This window comes from Lonchura striata, chromosome 7 (genome assembly GCF_050655825.1).
Source record: "Lonchura striata isolate lonStrDom1 chromosome 7, ASM5065582v1, whole genome shotgun sequence".
In the NCBI taxonomy this organism is placed as follows: domain Eukaryota; kingdom Metazoa; phylum Chordata; class Aves; order Passeriformes; family Estrildidae; genus Lonchura; species Lonchura striata.
The window spans coordinates 16,547,153-16,566,002 of record NC_140709.1 but is presented as its reverse complement, the minus strand read 5'-3'; the positions used below and the strand labels follow the sequence as shown (position 1 = coordinate 16,566,002).

Here is an 18,850-nt window from a genome sequence, read left to right as displayed (position 1 = left end):
AATTGCCTTCCACCACTGTTCTTTCACACCCCAGCACAGGCTGGACTGAACATGGAGCCGTCTCTGGCCCAAGGCAACTTTCTGCCAAAAAGCAAATGCAGTCGTGGGTGATACTGATGTTAAAGAACCAACCTCCACCAGTCCCCGAGCTTCCCTCCCCGGGTTCTGCTCTCCAGACATGGTCCTCCCTGTGAGGGCCATGCAGCTCAGCAGGCCCCATCTGAGGGTGGCTCAGTAGAGTGACAGGCTGAGCAGAGCTGGAGTGTGGCAGAGTTTTTTGGGGGTGCCCTGCAGCTCCTGACACCACCCAGACTCTAAGGGACCCCCCAGCTGCTCTAGGAACTGAGCCACCAGCTTGTGGTGGGAGTCACCTACAGGCACAAAGGGGGTGAAGTTTGCTAAGGGGCTGCACTTCTCTGCAGGCAGGAGTGGGGGGAAGAAGAGTGCAGGGTGTCAATTCCACAGCAGCACATCCCACAGGGCTTCAGCATGGGCAGAGGCAGCACAGGGGGCTGTTGCCTCCCCACCTACAAGCATGAGCCCAAAGGGCAGTGCCCCAGCCAGGCATGCTGAGACAGGGTGGAACAGGAGCTGCTTATCTTCCTATTTGGGTCTTGAAGGGATGGGCTGGTGGTTTTATTTATTACTGTGGGTCCAGGGAAAATTGTCAGTACTGGTGGTGAGGAGTCCTCAGCAGGGACCAGTGGGTCTGCCCCCCTGTCAGAGCAGCCTGGCCATGGGGAAGGGGCTGGTGGCCTGCTGAGCCCAGTGTGCCACTGTAGGGTGGCCCAGGCATTGCAGCTTCCAGCCCCACATCCAGAAATGCCATTGCCCTGCCTCTTCACAGGTTTTTCTAATTCTCAACTAGGTGCATTCCTAAGATAATATTAGGTATTCATCTCTGGCTATTCTTTATGTCTTTTCTCTTTTCTTACAGTGCTCCCCCAGCTCCTTAACTACTGCCCAGGGAAATTATGTGAACACTGGGTTGCCTCTGCTCTTTATGCCTGGCTTCCCACCCAGCTCCTTAGAACAGTGTTACAGCTGCTTGCTGCTCTGATTTGTAACCCAGCTGGCACTGATGCTTCCTTGTGCATTCCCTAAGGTAATTCTGCCTCCCTGCCCTTTACGCTTTTGTCTGGGGTTTGTCTAGGATTCCTCTGTTCTCTATCCCAAACTAATTGTATTTTGCTGCTCAGATCAAAGAACCTGGTTTTATAGCTATTAAGATGAACATACAGTGCAGTTTATGAGGAAGAAGCTCCTTTGGGAAGTGTGGAAGCAGGTGCCTGTGAGGTGGAAGCACTGCCATGCAGAAAGAGTGGGGACTAGAATTATAACAGATACAAAACTTCAACATTATTCTTTAAAATAATGGATGAATTATTCCAGTGACAGTGTACTGTGTGTCCCTGTGCTAAGAAGGCCTTTATTTCTTCCCTCTGAAATGGGAAAGTGGTTGCTTAAATCCCTATTGACATACAGCACATGAATTCCAGTTTTGATTTTATGAACAGCCTCTATCATCTTGTCTCATCTGGACTGCCTCATTCTCATTGTACTGTGGGGTTAGACACACTGTCACCATTCCTATAAATAGCCTGCTTGGTTATGAAGGACCAGTAGTGTTTCCTCTGGGAAGAACAGGACTTTGACTAATGGCATTTTAGGCCAGTTTTTGTCAGATTTTCTATAGAAGATAGGGTTTGGAGAGTAGAATGTCTGCTAAAGAAAGACAGTAATCAAAGTATTAATGTTTGGAACACAGACACTTGGTGAGCCTGGGGAATCCACAGAGAAAACTGAAGTTTGAAGGAGCAGGATGGTGATGTGCTTTTAAAACAGAGGCTTGACTCCAGGGCTGGTAAGACGCAAGGCAGCTGCCATGTGGAAAAAAAGAAACTCTCTGTGATCCTGCAGAAAGCTGGGCTGTGGTGCAAGGATGTCTGCAGTGCCAAGGAATCTGCTCTGCACACGAGAAATGTTCAAGTGCACTGGGGAGCAGCAGGTAAGGCAACACGTTTTTCTGTAAATTTTTGGAACAAAGGAGGAAGTACCTGTGTGTAGAAAGCCTTGTGTTGCAGGTCTTTTGCTGTTAGTAAGACCTTCTGAGTGTGGAGAGCACAGGCAGGCAAACAACCTCAGAGCTGGTTCAGTAAGGATGGAGGTTTTTAAACTTGTTGATGGAGTGGGGATCCCTGGTTTTAAGGATACAGACAATTTAGGCTGTGTCACCCTGTTTTGTGAGTAAACGCCTTGGAGACACCAAAGAGAACACACATCCTGCTGGCCACGCAGTGAGGGAAGTTCTATTGACAATGTGAGAGTCACACACAGCAAGGATTTGAGTGACAGGTAAACAAGGCTTGGTGGCTGTCTTCACCTGGCTATTAAAAGAAACAAATGCCAAGATATTTGGGGGGTTTCTTACAACTAGCAACTTATCTGAAATTCAGATGCTATGTTCTACAGCCTGGGCAGATTCCAAGGGTGCGCTGAATCGACAGCAGCGCCCTTTGTGCAGGGCAGCTCTGTACGCCCTGCTGAAAGAAAAGGAACAGAGCATCGCATTCAGGGATGTGCCTCACTTCTCCTGAGCAGCGAGGAAAGCGCCAGGCTTGCCAGTTATCTCTTCTGTGCGTTTCCTCAGTTGTGGCTGGGGCCATCTGATGAGTGTTTCCCTCTCGCTCCCAGCGCGGCGCAGTCTGTCTGCTGTCAGCAGTTAATGAAGCCACTCGCAAGACGCCATCCCCTGGGGAAAAGCAGGGCTATGAATAGACCTGTTACTTGCATCTCTGGCTGCAATGCTCTCCGCGCTGCTTTTGCTGTGCCACCATCTCTGATGATCGTGCCGCTTCTGAACAATGGTCTTTCACTCTGGAGCGACTGCTATTCACAATGCCAAAAGCGGTGCCTTTCCTTCTGGCCGGGCTGTAGAGCTCAGCGAGTGTTTCTGCGCTGTCCCCAGTGACAGGCACAGGTTCTGAGACACCACACACTTACCAAGAATGTGCAGGAAGTGGATGAGTAAAGTTATTGCAAGTGCTTTTAATAATTGTCCTCAGTGAACGTCATTGTCAGATGCTTCATCAATGCACATCCTACAACAAGGAGGAAAAAAATAGTTTTTTTTTCAGATGACGAGTTTATTACTGTGCTACTGAAATAGAAAGGCCAGCTGTTAATCTGATGAAAACCTCACCTCTTTGCCCAGCTGAGCTTGCATGTTTAGGTGTGGTTAAGCTTGTGTTTAAAAGGAGTTGTGTGTTGGTCTAGACAGAGGTGAGCTATAAAAGAAGCAAAATCAGCAAAAATAAATAGAGATAAAGAATGGTGAATCATGATGACGTATTGCTCAAAGTATGTAAGATCATGTAAATACTTATCACGCTGTGCAGGGCATACAATCATTATTTGTGCAAGTAAAGCCAAAAGACTATTCAGTGCACTTTAATGACTATATTTGCGATTTAACCCACAATACCTTTGCAGTTGAACACCTTTGTAAGAAAATTTAGCTAACAATGCAAATAAATGGTGAAAAAGAGAAAAATTAATTAAGGCAGCATTCACTTTGAACATTTCCTGTTCTCTCCTCTGGAGATGTAAAGGAAAACTTATTTTTAAAAGATGGCTTTTCATATACACTTATTTATTATTTTATATCAGAGTTGATGGTCTTAAAAGGCTCCCCCAAACCAAGCTGTCAAAATTTTGATTCTCAGAAAGCTATAATGAGGTTTCCAACAAAATGAGAATGTAGACTTTCCTGCATTGTGATCCAAATGTCTGAATCATTTCTACACGAGCAGAGTTACCATTGTTGCATTTGAACCTTTGCTCAGGTGCCTCATCCTCCTGCTTATATAAAACCAGAACAAAAACCACCCCTTGTTACTCATACATTTCATACTAATTCTGGTTGGCTGAATTAGTTTAAGTGATTCATGACCTATGTTAAAATTTAACACAGCCTTTAATGTGTTTAGCCTGACACAAGGTACCTTATAATATTGATATATCTCACCAACCAAGCAATCTGCATCAGCCTGCTGAAGCACGCCTTGAGGGGAAAATCATACAGTAGTCCTGATCTACTTCTCTGCCAAAGCCTTAATTAAACATTCATGCTATCAGTTAAGAGTGAAGGAGCTTCGGGAAATGCATGAGATGCCGGTCCTGTCATTAACAATATTTCTTTCTGAAAGTTTAGGAAGATAGGAATATACCACTTAAATCAGACATCTGTGACCTGGTTAGCATCTCAATGGTATTCAAAACTCTAATTTGTCTTGCTCTCTGGTATCCTATACATAAGAAAACACAAAACCATCTGATTTTCTGTACTCAGCACTTTTTTCCAGTAGCACCCAAAGCAGATAGTGTTTAGCAGAGCAGAACTGGAATAGTGGTGCTCTGGCAGTGGATCTCATACTTTTCCTGGGTTACAGAGTTGTGAACCTGGGGATAGACATCTCCTTAGGGTTTGTTTCCCATTGCTGGGAGCCAAACAGCCTGAAGGCTGGAAAGGCAATCCTCAGCCTTCTGCAGGCCACTTGTGTGGGAGGTAGAGCCTGGTCCAAATGAGGTTTCATTTAGCACTAGCTGCCCCTGAAATGAGGCTCTGCCAGACCACTTAGGAATGGCACTTGTATGATAAAGCCTTCTGGCTGTGTCTGCAGAGCTGTCTTATGAGGATTATGGAGAGATTGGTTTTTCTTCACTCAGTGGAACTGTCTGGGGATAGAAAATGCAAATGCTGTAGTTTCTCCCAAGGGCAGAAGATCTACTTGGAATGATGAACCTTGGCATCCTTAGAAGATGCTTCTTCCCTCCTTGGGAGCCATGCTAGCAGCAATTAATCTCATCCAACAGCGGTGGATATTACAACCACAGCCAATATCTCAAATGGTTGTTTAAAATCAGCTTCAGCAAGCTTTGCTCCCTTTCTGACCCCTTCCTGGCTTCCCCATCTCTTGTGTTTGGCTGTCCTCCACCCAGGCTTTCAGGCTCAGATTTGGAAATCCCCTGCTCCTGACAGTGGACTGTTATTTTTCTGGCAACATTTACCTGCCATCCTTGTGGAATAGAGTCAAGGCCTCCGTGCTGTTATTCAGTGTTAATAGACATTGTAAACAGATAGAGATTGTCAGATTTCTGCCACAAGAACTACACTGAGGAATTTCCTCAGCCAGGAAGGCTGCCCAGGTTGGAGCTTGTGATATTTTGTCTGACCCTGAGCCTGGATTTGTTCTAGTTGTAAGAGGAGAGAAACTACTTCTGAGGAACGACCTTCCTCAGGCTTCACTATAACAACAGAAACAGCACAATACCAGGTTCATGAAGAAGAATATGCACCCTAAAAACCATGTACTTAGAAGGATATCAGCGAAAGGCCAAGTCTTGAAAGATCTGTTAATATGCAAGTTAAGAAGCATGAGCTAAATCAAGCTGTCATTGCTCAACCCACAAGCACAGCAAATAAACTTAAGAGGGGATTTTTGAAGCAGCAGGGAAAGAAGAGAAAAACACTCCTTTTAAAGTGGTCAGGACAAATCAGATGGTAACATATGAGAACATAAACATCAGCAGGATGAAGGAAAAATAGGCTTTATTACTCTCCCTCTGAGCAAACTGATGATGCAGGAGACCTAGTAAAAACAAATGTTTTTATCAGTAATGTGATGCATGGACATCGTGAATAGCTGTGTGTCAGCACAGTCTGAATAAATAACTGCAATGGTTTTGTTTACTTCTCTGTTTGCTTAAAACTCTGAATATTGATCAAATTTCATAAAATTAGACAGAAAATTGTGACATCATGAGAACCTAACAAATAAGCACTTTCCACAAATGCTGACACTATTAGATAATCTAAATTCAAATTTTATCATGATTTTTGACTGTTACGTCATGTACCCATCTTGTCTAATATTCATATTAACAAGATGCAGGCAGAAGACGATGTCTCTGTTTTCCCTACATGCAATGAAGCTGACACACTACACAGCTGGAGGGGAACTTGCCTGGCTTTGTAATATAGAAAGAAAACGTGCTCTGTAGCATCTGATACGCCCGAGTTAGGAACCAGTTTGCTCTTGACTTTATCTATGGAAATGGCAGAGTGAGGCACCTCCTGTGTGTCAGCCCAAGCCCTGTGTCTGCTGTTCCCTGGAGGTTTGATTGTTGCCATATCCATGACTTGGCAGGGTCCTGGGAGCAAACCAGTGTTTGACCTGTTTGAATTTTTTCTTGGTTTTTTTTTTCTGTGGCTCTCAGACATTGCCAAGCACAATTTTTCTGATTTTAGAGGGCACTCAGGCACTTCTTCCACATTAATTATAACTCATTGACCTCTTTACTTTTTCTTGTATGGTTTTAAAATTTTGTGGTGTTCCTCTGGTAGTTTGACACTCAAATGTCTCTATTGATTAGGATGGACAGGGTCTTGCCCTAATTGAGAAAATCTCATCCACCAAATCAGTATCTTACTATAGATCAAAAGCAAAATAATGTTGGAAAGAATCACATCGTAACTTGAATAAGTAACTGACAGCTGTGAGTCAGTGTCTGCATTTCTTCCCTAACGCAACACTGCATGGTAGAATGGCTTTGAATAGGTTTTTCCCCATCATTTCAGGTAATGACTAACTCCCAATGACTAAAATATCTCCAGGAGAGCTGATGAGACTTTTCACAAAGCTACTCAAGTTCAAAAGTATTCAAGCTTTCACTTTAGTTTTTTCATGCAAAAATACTTGTTTTAACAGAAGCTATTTTAAAAGTATCTCATAAATGTAAGTTCAGCAGTACTATAAGAGCATAGTTTTAGGTTAAAATGATTGTATTCCAGGAAAACACACACAGTATGTGCATGCAGTTTGTTATTTATTACAATTATAAAACAGAAGCCATTTTAGTGCCACTGGCAGTGAAATCATTTATGGGATGAAATATAACTGTAACAGATCACATTGTAGGATAAGAGACTAAATGAATGAGCAGTGGAAAGAACAAAAACCAGAGGAAATCTGTGTGAGTAGGTTTGTTCTGAAGGAAAACTCCCACTGCAGGGTTTCATTCCTGAAGAGGGTGTGTTAAAGCATGCAAGATAATAAAGCACAGCAGATGTCTTAAGAATTGGTGTTATGAGGAGTGTTGTAAGGAATTTAGCTCTTGAGAAGGAGGATTTTTCACACAAACTGGATGAACTCTGTTGGAGCAAACATGGCATTGATTTTTTGGAACCAAGATTGCTGTAATTGGTATCATTATAGCTTAGCAGATCATGTAGTATGTTACAAAATTATAGATGATAACAACATATACATATATATATATATATATATACAGTATAATAAGTAAAATTATTACTTATTACTATTATTATTACACACACATAGAATATAGTAAGTAAAAAAAAATTGGTATAATAAGTAAAAGAATTTTTAAAAATAGGACAGGATGTTGGGGGACACTCATAATTTTGATGCTTGGTTCTCAAAAGCAGAGCATGGTGAATAAGTCAGGGAGAAAGAAATATCAGATGGGAGAAAAATGGACAGACAAAATCAACACTGACACGTGTGGGAATGTGTGTGGTGTTAGGAATAAAAGGGATGTGACACTTCAAAAATAATTTGCACATTGTCATAGAAGATGAGCTGAGATGTTTGTGTACAAAAACTGCAAACACAGGCTAGAGCTGCAGGATGGCCCCAGATCTTCCACTATTAGTGAAGAATGGTAGATGGGTGATCTCTGACTGAAATACACTTAAACTAATGTGCAGTCTTTAAAGAAAACTAGAAATTAATCCAGTGGCACAGAGACATCCCTTGGTAGCAGGAGAGGTGGCCTGGGCAGAATGGAATCTGTCAAGGTAAAGGTCTTCTGAAGGGCCACTGAGGAGCAGCAGTTTACAGAGAGGTCTAACTCAGATGGCTACAAGCACGAAAGAGAAGCTCCCAAGCATTGCCTCACTGCAGGAGATTTTAACTTGTCAGAAATAGAGTATAAAGCAAGTGTTGCTGATAACAGTAGAGCCAGTTATTCCAGGGTGTAATAGCTGGCAGATTTCATCAGCAAGCAGTCACTGGGCTACCATGATGCTATTCTAGGTGATCTTTGTTAGGTAGTGATGACATAGAGCAGCTGGTTGTAGAAAATAACCTAGCTAAAGTTATCCCAACTTGGTTAAATTGAAAAGAAATGAAAGAATGAATGAGAATAGGCCTGTTAGTTTCTCAAAATTTGTCCTTGTGAAGTATTGTACCTAAAGAAATAAGTGATATTAATTGGATGAAGCTCCAAACCTATTAAAATTTAATCTAAATAATAATTTAAAAATCTGTAATTTGTACTGTAAGGAGACAATGAAGAGTGCTAGAACCTTAAAGATACTTAGAAAAGAAATAAAAATATTAGGAGTTAGCAAAGAGAACTAATGTCCCATCATACCAGATCATCAGTGAAAATGGTATTTTGGGAACCCAAAAGCAGAGAGTTCAGTCAGATCTGTCAAGTTTGCAGACATACCATCTGTAACAATATTTGAAAAAGTGAAAGTTTCTCCTATCACGCAAGTAAAAGGGAGTCTGGTAAGTGGCAAGTATTTTCTCTCTTCTAGAGATTAAAGACTGTGTAGGTACTGCCCAAACCAAACAAATGCTCTTTCTTTTTTTTCTGTAAACATGATGGTCCAGATCTTGGAGAAAAATTGAAGCATCTGTAGAAATAAAAGCTAACATATGCATACTTGAAAAATTTATAAACAAGCTGCAGTAGGGCTATAGTGAAGTGGTGTTTGTTATCCATTCCAAATTGCTCAAAAGAGAAAAAATCAATTTTCAGGTGAAGGATCATGTTTTGCTTTAAAGACCTCTCAAAACAAAGGAGAGAGAAAGGGCAGAGGAAAAAGTAAACTGACATCTAGGGCTTCATTAACTAACCTTAATAATCTGGAAATTTCGTATGCATTTTGCAAGAAATAATAAACGATTGTGTGAAGATAAAATACAGAAAATTAGGAAGGAACAGGAACCTGGAGGTGTCAGGTAGAATTTGATAGTGCAAGTGCTGGATCACACCCAGACTGAGGTAGAGATGATTTCCACTGTAAATTGTGGTGAGTTGGTTGGGTAAGAGGGAGACCAGAATGTCTTGGTCAGTCATAGAAGGATCCAGAGAGAACTGGGGTGAAGCCATGGGAAAAGCCAAAATGGTCCTCCTAAGATATCATGTTGTAGACTTAAAGAAGGGATACCTGTGTACAAACACCATTGTAGGAGGCTCCTCTGGTCAAAGCCCCTCTGAGTACTGAGAACAGTCTGTCAGCCATATTTAGGAAAGTGCATTGAAAGAAACGCAGAAAAGAAGTACTGGACAAAACAAAGAATGGGGGATATACAATTGCTCTCTATAAATACATCAAGAGGAGGGGAAAGAAGGGCAGGGCAAATACTAGGGAGGAAAGAAGCTATTTAAGTTGCCAGACAATGTTGTCATTAAAATAAATGGATATATATTGAAAGTCCATCCAGACTGGAGCTGAGGCAGTTTCCAGCCATGAGAAGAGTGAAGTCTCTGAAGCAGTCTTCTAGTAAGGGCAATAGGGACAAATCACTGTAGGTGTGGGTATCACAGTAAAATGGAAGTTATTTGCTTGCAAATTGGATGATACAATTCACGTAACTCTTGCATAACGGTGAGTAGAGCCACTTTCTCTTTGCCTCTCTGACAGAGGGTCAAGTAGTCTGACAAGACTTATGATGGATTTCCATAAGTTTATTAAGACAGCTGTGTAAGGTGAAAGGACACATTTTCAGTATCTATAAGATTCTTTGCAGCGTCGTGGCCTCTCCTTTTTATTACTGTGGCAATAGTATTTTTTGAAATTTCTGTTGATTTATTGATTCCAATAGAAAGCATGACTCTATGGCCTGTGTCATACTGACATGCTACAAAATGTTAAGAATTACCATTTCTAAAGATTGGTTTACAATTTTGGTAAATCTGTTTGTTAAGTGTCAGACTAGAGCACAACAAACATGAGATAAGAAGGATAAGGTATCAGTGGGTCTAATGTTATTGACTGCATTTACATGATTAATCATTTTGAACTCTTGGAAAACATTGTTAGAGAAAATCTGCTCTGCATTATTTTTTTTGTATTACTCAACAAAATACTTGGAATTCATTTAATTTGATTTTCTTTTTATTTAAAGGTGGTTCTATTTATATATTCCTAGTTTTGCATGGGTATATTAGATATTTCATATCAGCAGTTCTGACCAGTACTTTAAGAACTGTAGAAGCAATAATCATTCTGTAAAATATTGCTTTTTCAGTGTTCTTGTTTGCATGTGAGCAGCCACTGTTGGTTTAAATTTCCTTCCTGCTTTCAGAAGAAACACATAAGAATAAGGCAAGATTTATAAAATACAGTAATAATTTACACTGATAAAGATATTGCAAATGATTCCTGACACTTCAGAAGCTTGTAACCAAGCTTATAACAAAGACAATGGAAGTAACGTTCTGTTTAGTGTGAGAAATGGAATTTGGAAAAAGGATGCAAACCAAATTACCATTCTAATATAACATAAGTGAATAAATAGTTTTACAAAGATGTGAATCTCTTCAAAGGTTTTTATATAAGTCACAAAGCAAAATATTGTTAAAAGCTAATAGGACTCTCAGTATCACCTTTTTCTGACGCGTTTGAGAGTGTTCATTTTTCTCCTCCATCGGATCAGAGTAGCCATAAGATGGCAGCACTCTGCACAAAAGGTTTCTGAAACCATAAATTCTGCTATTTTCTCAAAAAGAGACGGCAGCTGCTGGCGAGGATGAGTGGCCTGAGCGCTGGGTGTGTGTTAATGGAACCAAACTGGCCAAGCCCAGAATAGCTCTGGGAGGCTCCAGAAATGGAGCTGCTTTCATGCAGTACCTGAGCCCACTTTCCTCTGTATTTATCAGCTGGTTGGGTGCTAGGCTAAGCATTCTGTTTTGGTTATTCTAAAATAACTTTATTCCAACTCTGGGTTTTAGCAAAGCACTATACATCTGTAGGTCTAAGTACAGGAAGGATAGCTATAAAATTATTTTCTGTGCATAAGACCAGAGTAGAATCACATTTTTTCAAGTGATTTAATCCCAGCTTCATAGTTTAGAATTTATATATGGGCGGTCAGGCCTGAAGACATTGTGCTTACCCAACCTTACAGTCTTTTCCAAAAGCAAGCCAGCCCTGCTGCAGGGCTGGGATACAGGTTTGTCTTTCCCTTGGTGATAAGGCCATCACCTTGTCCCTTCTGTGATGGGGCCTGCAGGTATGGCTTGAATTTAGCATTAATCTCAACAAAGAAAGTTATGAAAAGCTCTTCAGCTAAAGTGCAGGGGTCTGAGGAGCTGTGGAGTCAGTGCTCAATGTAGTTCCCATCTGCAGCATGATCCCCCACCAGCACTGAGCTTGCTCTGCTGTCTCTGCCCCACATTCTTATAGTGTAGGGAAAGCAAGGGGTGCTATGTAACTAAGAAAAGCACACATAAACCAAGGTGAGTTTTGATGGGATGTGTGCAAGTCCCTGGCATAATTAGAGTGTTGTGGGCTAGTTGGCAGTCCCACTCCATTTTCCTACAAGTTCCACCTGAGCCCTTCTGCAGTTCAGAGATCTGATTATTTATCTTTGAGTGTGAGAGTGTTTTCAAATCTGAAAACCAAACAAATCTTTCACGTTGCTCACCCATGCCAAAAAACTGAGAACAAATGTTTCTTCATGCCCTTGGCTGGAGACAGCCAGGTCAGAGCTGTGGGCAAGGTGAATACAAGTTGAAAACACCCTGAGTTTCCTGCCTGCTGCTCACTGTACAGTTGGAGAGCAGCCCCTCCTTCCTTCTCTGCCCCTCTGCTTGTTCAGGGACAGGCTATTGACTTCATTCCCTGCCCTCCTCTAACACTGTTCCGGAAACAAGAGGAGACCAGAGCATGAATCACAACCTGAGTCACCGATTCCCAACACCTTGTTTTGCTCAGAGCTGGAGGGGAAAATTCCTCTCTTCTGTGTGATTCTCCATCTCCTGTGACCCTCCAGAAGAGGCTAAAAACACCCCCACTCTTCTTCCAAAACTGCACTCCATCGTGTGTAGCCATGCTGGCAAACAGCACCTGGAGGTTAGGAGAGACCACATCTCCCTGAGCTCTGTGGCAGGTCATAGGCCCCTAATGGAATATGGTATTAGCACACCCCAAAACACAGGAGCTGGAATGAACCAGCTCCATCACTGTATGTTCAGAACTTTCCTTTCAGCAAGCTCCAGATCACTCATAGAGGACTCAAAAGCTTACAGCAGTTTCCTTGAATGTATGTCATTTTCTGTTGGAGCAATACCCATGTCCCACCATGATTAATAAAGAAAGAGAGAGCAGATGTATCAACTAAAAAAAAAAAAAAAAAAAAGGCAGCAAAATAATTCAAGAAGCAAAAGTTTCAGATTTTGCTGATTTGTTACTTTCACCTTCACTGTGAATTTCCCCATTAAATACAACTGTTTGTTAGGGATTGTTGCTTCCTCTTGAAATGTTTTTGCCAGCTCTCCCTAAAGCATTGTCAGATCTGTACTGCAGCAGAGACAGAGACAGGACAGTCCTTGCAGTGTCTGTGCAGTATTTGTGTGTGGTTTCTGTCTGTGCTGGACTGGCCTGTGTGCAGAACTCTCACACCACTGTGTGGATATTCACATCATCTCTAGCTCCCTAAAGATGAACCAAAATTTCAAGCTTAGAGACTTTTTTCAGCCTTCATTGTTCAGCTAACTGACAGGCATCCTCTAAAACATTTGCCATTGCTGTACTTTGGAACTGGGTCTTATCAGACTGCTGGGGCATATATTTCTGTGCAGATTTTCCAAGGAAAAATGCTTTCCACTTCTGCTGGCCCAAGAGTATGGAAGCACTTGACTATGCAGCTATGGAACATTTGTCTTCTTTGGGAGAGAAGTGTTTTAATCCGTAGACTTTTGTAGAATCTTCACTTACTTCCTTTCAGGTTAAAAAGTTTGACTGAAGTATTAAAGTCTACTTTCATTCCCTGCTAGAGATCGTCAGGAGCTTTGAGGATTTGACTGGGAAGTCAACCAGACAGAGAATAAAGTCACCAGATGATTCAAGTACAAAGCAACATGCCTCTGGCCTAAGGAGTGCAGCCCTTTGCCTCTTCCAGATGCAGTGAGGAGTAGGAATAGGGTGGAGAGAAGGGAGACTCTGCCTCACAAACTTGAGAAAGCTTTTCTCAAGCACAAGAAGTGTCTCCCTGCACCTTTGTAAATATTGAGAATCATCTCAGCTGGGGGACACTCAGACTTTAAATGGTTCCATATTTTTCCAGGCTTTCAGGATGTGTATAACTAGATCGCTGGGAATCAAGAGCTGGCTTATGTGTGAAGCTGAGAGGTCAGGGCTATATTTGTGCCCGGAATGGAGGGAAGACTTGCATTGTTCAGCACTGCCTACACTGAATGATAAACTGTTTTCTTTTCTGATATGTCATTTAAAAACTCTAACTCTGATTTAATAGAGACCAGAATTTCCTCCAAAATAATATAGTGGCTGACGGAAACAATCATAATTGTGTTCTTTCTCTACTGTAAACTTCCTTTTTGTTCTATCTCATAGAATCAATGCTTTTAATTTGGGTGGGTGATGCGAGACTGTATTAAAAACCTTATGAAGAATGGGAACCCTGTTGTCAAATCAAGTAATACCATGACCCCAGAGCATTTTATACATCCTTCCCACATCAGCATGGCTACTCCAGATTGAGATTCTACTCTTCTAGTGATGATTAAAGCAAATAAAGCATTGATCTAGTAGAGGAACTTCCTGGTCAACTTACCTTTAGTTTGCACAGGTGGTGTTTCAAAACAAGAATCATATGTCTGCTTCCTGTTTAGGTATTCTTACCTTGCCCAAGGTTTACTCTTGGTGCACACTGTCTCTCTTTCAGGACCTCTCTTAGGCTCCTGCTCTCAATTTTTTTTTCCTTGTCTGTTTCTGTTGTTGTTTATTCTCCTATTTTCTTTTCCTTCGCTGCTTTCTCCAGACAATCCACGGTGATCTAATAGATCTATTAATAATCTAATATATTCCTAATAATTTGCAGAAACTTAGCTATTTTATTCAGCAAAGGCTTAATTCAGATAGTCTTTGGCAGTCACCTCACTCAGAGGCAGGCACTTAGCTTCTGGCCATGCTATTCTTGCCAAGACCTATGCAAAATATTAACCTCACAAGCAAATGGAGAACTGATAATATCAAATAGAATTTGTAAGTTTTATATAGGATATATTACTAATTCTCTCTACACTTCAAAGTTTGATATCTTGAATCCAAGAATAAGCATTTGCTAATTGCCAGCTGTTCAGCTGACTGGTCCTTAGTTTGAGACCCTGCAGGTGGTTGCTATCTTGTGGTGGCTGCAGCGCTGCCACCAAGCCCTGTGCTTTGAAGTGTTGCTGTTCCCAGGGGCCAGTAGCCCATCAGAGCTACAAGGTGACCTACACTGAAAGAGAAAGCACTGGGTTTTGGGGGTCTGCAAGGCTGTGGACATAGTAACAATCTTAAAGGACACATACAGAAATGTCAGTCAGAGCCAGGGAAGTAGGATATTTGAGTAGCATATTACAGGGGGATGTTTCTCTTAGCAAGAGCAAACACTTTTGGTTTATTCCACTTCTTTTTGACCTTATGTAATTACATAGAGTGTTCTCATAGAGTTGTGTCTTCACCAACTGAGGGAACATAATCTAATCGATGTTTTTTTCATGCCACAGAAAATCACTGTAGCTGAGCAAGTGCCTTACAAAGGGCACTCCGAGGCATAGAGAGCAGTTGAAGGAGATTTAGGAATGTTGTAAATAGAAATGTTAAGATACAGTTTGGCAACAGCCTAAACTGGGCTAAATTTGGCCTAACAAATTCTCACCTTTCCTGTCAGTTCTGCCTTGAACTCTGGACTGGGCAGCCACAGGGTTTAAGGGACAAAACCAGATGAAAACCAGCCCTCCACCTTTCCCACAGAAGGTGATTGGGTTTGGTTGGATCAGTTTGAAACGCGGCGTGTTTGGGCATGAACGATGAGTAATAAAGAGGGTGGGAACACAAGGGCAGAGCAAAGGTAGTCCTGATGTAATCCAGGGTGAGTTGCTATTGAAATTACCCATAGTCTGTGTAAACACTAGTAAAATTGGATGTGCCTGGGAATATTTCCAAGCACTAGAATGAGATTGTCTGTGCTATTAGACTGTTAAAAAGCTCCCTGGCATGAATTTGACCTCTTCCAATCAATGCTCACTGCAAACAATTTCTGGGCACAATTTGGTTGCTAGAATTGGCCCAATAGGTACTTTGCAATCATAAACTCAGGTCTTTCTGTGCCAGTTGGCCCCAGTGCCCAGGAATGTTTTGGGCATGTTGAATTTAACTAATACAGACCCATCCCTACTTTGACTATTGCAAATCTTTATGAAAAGACAGGACTCGTCTTGAAAAAATGTTTTTTAAAACAGGCAATAACAGAGTATAAAAGATGGGAAGACATAAAATCTGGAAATAAGGAATTTTATTTTCTTTTAATAAGGTGGTAAGAAATACATATTTTGCCTTCATTTCAGGTTGGGAAGGTGGATGAGAGATAGCAATAACTTGTTATGCAATTGTTTCTGTGCTGTAGAATATTCAGCTGCTTATTAGGCAGAGTTAAGGCTACATGATTCTTTTTTCAAGTCAGTTGCTGTACTGGGAATAAAATTATTCCTCCTTCTATATATTAAAAGAATCTACAACTCCAGCATTTTCCTTTCCATTTGGAATGTAAAAAAAAAAAAAAATCAATGTACTTGGTATCTTGCAGTACTGAAGCAAAGTCCTAAATTTTAATCTGCGATTAGTTTGGGTTTTTTCCCTTCACAGTTGCCTTTATGAGTTTCCCTCCACATCAGGAAATCTGAAAAAGTGGGATTTTTTTCTTCTCTCCAGGTATATACTCGGCAATCTTAATGATCCATTTTCCCTCGGGGCACAATTAAAGGTGTTCTTTTGAAGGAGCTTTAGAAGGGCTGTTGTACAGTGCAAACACGGTCTCTTGGCTGGGTTGCTCTAGGACCCAGAGTGACTGGGACTGACAGGAATCTTCACCTGAATGAATTTTCCCCGTATGCCTTATAAGGAGCCCAGGAAAACAAGGAAGTGATAACCATGTTCACGTTACTGTGTGCACAGCTTGTCCTCTCTACCTGCCCAGGTAGCCCTTGTTTTCACTTTTGTTCATGGTCCGTCCCGCTGGGTTGCAGCTTCCTCGCGATCCGGTGTACGTGACATCCCAAAACATACCCTCCGGGAATGCATGCTTTTTACGACATTTTACCTTCATGCAGACGATAATTAACAAGCTAATATTTTTTTGTCATGCAGCCAGCACTGAAAACGAATGGGGATTGAATTGCTTTGCCTCTGTTTCCTATTCCTGCTAAGAAATAACTATGTGCAAGGTAAGGCTCAGGGGCAGGGAGATCAATTTCAAAATCATTTTGCATTGTTTCTTGCTTGAAGTTGACACGAAATAGCTCTCTGCCTTCTGTATTTAATCTTTCTATTTAATGACCTTTTTTGGATAGACTGCTGTAGGGCTGCATTGCCAATTCATCTACAATTTGGTGGTCATTATATAGCGCAACAGGTTTGAAAGAGATAGACATTTGAGCAAATTCATTTTCACTAATCACAGTTTGATCTGTTAAGAATCTTTCATATTATACATATGGCTGAGTATTTCTCTGGTAGTTACACAATGGAGAAAAATCATATCAAGCATCTACGGAGCTGAGTGAAGCAATATTAAGCATAGAGAGTGAGCATAAATCTGTTCTTTTAATATCCCTGGTTATGTGGGAAATGACTTACCTACACCATACCAGAAATACATGTAACACTCTCTCAGGTGCACTGGAGGGAACAAGGTAACATGTTCTAAGTGAATGCCACCCATAAAGCATGCAAAAGGAGGTATGTTAATTGCCAGCAATTCTAAGGCTTTAATCTTTATTGTAGAGTTAATCTTTTACCAATAGAACTACTGTTAAGAAGAAATTTTATCAGTAATCCTAAATATGGCTATATATGTGTATTTTTCACCACCCACATTCTCTAGATGGCATGTTTCTTCATAAATTGAATGATTCAGCATATTATTAACAGTCTTTTATCTTCTTGGATTTAAATTCAGGGACCTGTTCTCAGGAAAGCACAGTGACTTGTGAAGATTGTTTGCTTTCCGGACCACACTGCGCTTGGTGTTTGCAAGAGGTAGAGTGATAAAAAAAAAAAATTCAAAGTAAGACTTAAGTCTTTGTAGTCACTCCAAGTGATGAAGTATTGACTTAATTGGGTCAGCCCAGGGTTTTGTAATGCATGCAGTGCTTAGTGAAGCCTTCTTGGGGAGCAGAAGTGGAATTTAATCTACTCTCCATGGTCTGTTATTCACAGTATGGTTGTTAGGATGATTGTTTATTTGTTTGTTTTCTTGTTTGAAAAAACCCATGAAAACATCAACCTTTCAAATCTAAGGCAGAAATAGAAATGTTATTAGGGGGTCTCAGGTCGTCAGCTCAAGGGCTGACTCACCCCCAGCACTGATGATGAAGCACCAGACACAAAGTCAGAGGCCAAACTGTATCTTACAGATTACATGCCAAGCCAGACAGTGCAAACAGAAGGTTTGCAGGTATCAAGAGTATAAAAGTTTGCAGATGTAGAACTTCCATATAGAAATTATAAAACTGTGATTAATTTTAAGTATGACAATAATGTCGGATTTATAATTCATATGATATAGATATGTTTTGGCTAAAGCATTTAACTTAAAAAGTATATCTGGATTTGTTTCTTATGGCTTTGTTTCAGATTTTCAGTGCAACCCTGGGGAAGTGACTTCACATTTCTGCTTTTAAAACTTTCTTCTGTAAATGGTGCTAAATAAAATCTCCCCACTTCACAATAAATATTCTAGCTCTTAGTTCATCATCATTAACAAGATAGTCAGCTATTGCAACAGAAACTTGACAGAAATGCTAGAGAAATAAAGTATTTTTCATTTTTGTTTCTGGATTGCACCTTTGCTGCTAACAGCTTTTATTGTTTTTGTGTATAGCAAAATGACACAGTATGGGACTAAAACACTCTTCATGAAATAGCTCAGAAAGAAAAAACTGCATTTCATTTAAAAATTCTAAAAATATATATTTTGCAATTTGCAAAAGACCCCACATTAGTGTGTTTGCAGTTGTTTTTATATCTGTACTATAAAACAGGATTTTGTTGAAATTGGATCCCATAATTTTGACTACTGCCATGTATTTTCAGAGAAAAAAGAGCCCAATATAATTTATTGATTCAAAAAAACCCAAAACCAAACCAAAAAAAAACCCTGTGGAACTATTGAAAAGTTCACTGTAGTAAACATGCTTTTTCTTCTTTGTTCATAAGCTCATTCATTTCTTTGTTAGAAAACAGCACATAAAGCATGCAAAAGGCATAGGAGCTTTAGTATCCAAGCATACAAAAGCACCTCTAAGGAAACCACTGTTTTCTGTAGGATAAGAACACACTTTGTAATTGTATTTGAAATATGAGGTTGTCTCTTCACACATTTTGAAAAGTTACAAACTGTGTAACTAAAGGAGACGATATGGATCTCCCTGTGAAAGGTTTATAATGGTACGTGTAATTTATGTGTGCTGTATTCAAGAAGCAGTGGGTGAGTTTTGCCTGAGCAAAGGCATCTGGTTCAGGCTG

General features: G+C 40.7%; 1 protein-coding gene across 4 annotated transcripts in view; it reads left to right on the top strand.

The window, feature by feature from the left end:
- The first annotated feature begins 937 nt into the window (after positions 1 to 937).
- The window catches only part of ITGB6 (integrin subunit beta 6), a 43,158-nt gene continuing 25,245 nt past the window's right edge, over positions 938 to 18,850 (top strand). The window contains exons 1-3 of one of the 4 annotated variants that reach the window (XM_085585050.1): positions 938 to 2,008; positions 16,472 to 16,548; positions 17,283 to 17,362. In XM_085585050.1, the coding sequence (XP_085441176.1) occupies positions 16,488 to 16,548; positions 17,283 to 17,362 (141 nt within the window). In that variant the 5' untranslated portion in view covers positions 938 to 2,008; positions 16,472 to 16,487. Of the gene's footprint in view, positions 2,009 to 9,505; positions 9,707 to 15,904; positions 16,368 to 16,471; positions 16,549 to 17,282; positions 17,363 to 18,850 lie in introns of those variants that run through there. The other 3 variants (XM_085585049.1, XM_085585052.1, XM_085585048.1) reach the window with 3 other exon arrangements.